Source organism: Phyllostomus discolor, chromosome 14 (genome assembly GCF_004126475.2).
Source record: "Phyllostomus discolor isolate MPI-MPIP mPhyDis1 chromosome 14, mPhyDis1.pri.v3, whole genome shotgun sequence".
Taxonomy (NCBI): domain Eukaryota; kingdom Metazoa; phylum Chordata; class Mammalia; order Chiroptera; family Phyllostomidae; genus Phyllostomus; species Phyllostomus discolor.
Window position 1 is genome coordinate 47,435,551 of NC_040916.2, and position 2,869 is coordinate 47,438,419.

Genomic DNA, 2,869 nt, shown 5'->3' on the forward strand with positions numbered 1-2,869 from the left:
ATCTGATAATGCACCATAGGATGCAAAATTTATGGCAATTTTAGGAAAAATGGTAGAAAAAATCAGAATGTTGTTATCAACCAGGTCCTAGTAGCTGTCAGTGGAGACCAACAGGATAGGAATGAACTCTGACTAGAGCTGGCCTGTCGGAAAGCAGATGTAAAAGGAAATACAGCTTTGCTGAAATCAGGGACACGGCCGGCAGTTAGACAAGAAGTCCCTAACACGAAGCTTTGCTGGTTGAGTAGACTAACACAGGTCTCCTGAGCAGATCCTCATACCATGACTTCTCACGGTATAGAACGTCAGAGTCTACCCTTTGTTCTGAGATTATGTCTTTCCTTCTTTGTTAGGATTTTCTTTTTTATGAAATGACAGTGATAGTAGACGGAATTTGCCTTTTTTAATATATTTATTTGGAAAAAAAAAGAAAGAAAGAAAGTTAGCAAACTATCTCAATTTCCAAATTTTCACTGGTATTTGAAACCCCAAAGTATGGGACCTCAGGCCTTGGGGAGACTTCTAGAAGGAGAGTCAGGGCCCAGAAGGGGGTCAGATCTAGGAGGCCTTCAGTTTTCAGCACTCCAACTAAGCCAGCCAGGTTAAGGGGCATCACTGGATTATTAAAATTTTATCAACAAACAAAAAAGTTTGTTGAGCACAAAACTAAAAAAATAGGAAGCCCTCCTGGGCCCAAGAGACCCATGGCAGGGAGCCGAGAGCTCTGCTGCAGGGCCGGTCCGGGGAGCCCTGGAAGAAGTCATTGCACGTAACAGTGATCGGGGCCAGAAAAATACATACTCCCGGAAGTCACCTCCTGGTCGCTGTCGTCATCCAGGCCTTCCATGAGCTTCTTCAGGCTCTCCTCATCCGCCTTCTCCTGAAGGCAAGAGAGAGTGGAGTCATCACCAGGCGGCTCTCCTCCCACCTCTACCCCAAACACACACTCACTGGTCAGAGCCCAGCTCTCCCTGTGAACTGGGCAGCCTGGTAAGGGGGGTGGGGGTGGGAGGGTGGGACCCAGAGCCCCTGGGAGCTACTCAGAGGCCCTGTGAGTAAGGACAGACAGGTGCTTATTGGTGAGAACACCCAGCTCTTTCTGCTGGGAGTGGGGAGCATGCCAGGTACCCCCTAAGCACGGGGTCAGCTCTGCTCCCCACAGGAGCCCAGTGAGGTGGGTATCATAACCCCTATTTTGCTGACAAAGAAACTAAAGCCTTCTGGAGCCACCACCTCTCCCCATTACCGGTAAGTTAAATTCACAAGAAAGCAAACTTTTTAAAAAATCCTCACCCAAGGATATGTTTATTGATTTCAGAGTGACAGGAAGGGAGGGAGGGAGGGAGGGAGAGAGGGAGGGAGGGAGGGAGGGAGGGAGGGAGGGAGGGAGGGAGGGAAAGAGAGAGACATTGATGTAAGAGAGAAACATCAATTGGTTGCCTCCTGACCAGGGATCAAACCCACAACCCAGGTATTTGCCCTAACTGGGGATGGAACACACAACGTTTTGGTGTATGGGACGAAGATTCAACCAGCTGAGCCACCCAGCCAAGGGAGGCAAGGCAAACTTTTTAATACTAGCCAAAATGAAACTAAATCTTAAAAGCTTGGCCAGAAAGAATTTTAATTAACTTTTAATTGATTTTAGAGAGACAGAGGAAGTACGGTGGTAGGGGGTGGGGACATCGATTTGTTGTCCTACTTGTTTATGCATTGATCAGTTGATTTTTATACGTGCCTCGACTGAGGATTGAACCCACAATCTTGGCGCATTGGGACAATGCTGTAACCAACTGAGCCACCTGGCCAGGGCCCAAAAATTTTTATAAAGGAAGGAAGGACATACCTCCTAGGTTCAGAGTCTGAGACCTGACTTAGGGATTATCCAGTAGTCGGTATGGAGAGGACGAGGGGCGAATGAAAGCTGAAAGTTGAAAAGTTGACTGCGTTTCTCTGCAAATGTCTCAGGGGTGCGTCTTAGCTGGACCACTCTTCCCCAGCACTATATATATACATATAAAATAAAAAATGGGGGAGAGCGCACACTGTGTGACCTTGGGCCAGGCTCTTCCCCTCTCTGGGCTCTGGTTTGCTCAACTCTCCAGCGAGGAGGATAGAACAGACAGACTTTGAAGGCGCTGAGAGCACATCCATTCTCTGGAGGGCTGCAGGGGACAGGCAGTAATAGGGCTCTCTCACACGTGGGCCTCTCCCATGGCAGCGAGGCCAGGAAGGGCCCAGCCCCGCCCTGGTGTCTGTGTCAGCAGGCACCTCCCAGAGGAGGGGAGAAGAGATCTAACCGGTGGCCCCACACTCACACAGCAGAACCCTGCCACCCCAGGCCGGCCCCACTCACCCCTACAAAGCTGGGCAACTCTCTTTCAGAAGTTCCTTCAGCTCCTTCTTCTCAGCTTGAACTTGTCCCCCTCTCAGCCGCAGTACTTGTGGGAGGTAGTGACCGTCACAGCCAGCACCTACTCCAGGGAGCCGGACATCTTGGATCTGCAGCCACATAGGTGACCGGTGATGGAGACACCTCAGCCCAACCCGCAGAACCCACTTCTGCCCTTGTGCCCAAACTGCCCCTCCAAACGAGGAAGGCAGGGGCTGTGTCTCCCCCTCTGTCTGGCTCCCTGGGCAAGAGCCGCACCTCCACCTCACACAGAGGGCAGGTCCTAAACCTTCCCTTGTGTATGGAAGTCCCCAAGGGCAGGGCCTCAAGCCTCCTCTTATCACTCTTGGGGCATACCTCTGAGGACAGGGCTCCTGCCTCTGAGTGTCTGTGGGAAGGGAAATGACAGGGGCACCAGAGTCCCATTTGGCTCCTTCTCAGGCCAATGGACTCTCTGCCAGCAGGGGGGTGACAGGC

At 51.2% G+C, this 2,869-nt stretch overlaps 1 protein-coding gene across 1 annotated transcript; it reads right to left on the minus strand.

The window, feature by feature from the left end:
* Nucleotides 1–641: 641 nt before the first annotated feature.
* On the minus strand, nucleotides 642–2,495 carry S100A2 (S100 calcium binding protein A2). Its single transcript, XM_028503110.2, is given in 4 exon segments — nucleotides 642–811; nucleotides 813–880; nucleotides 2,357–2,378; nucleotides 2,479–2,495. Coding segments are annotated over 4 exon segments (252 nt in total). The 3' UTR covers nucleotides 642–666.
* Nucleotides 2,496–2,869: the final 374 nt, after the last annotated feature.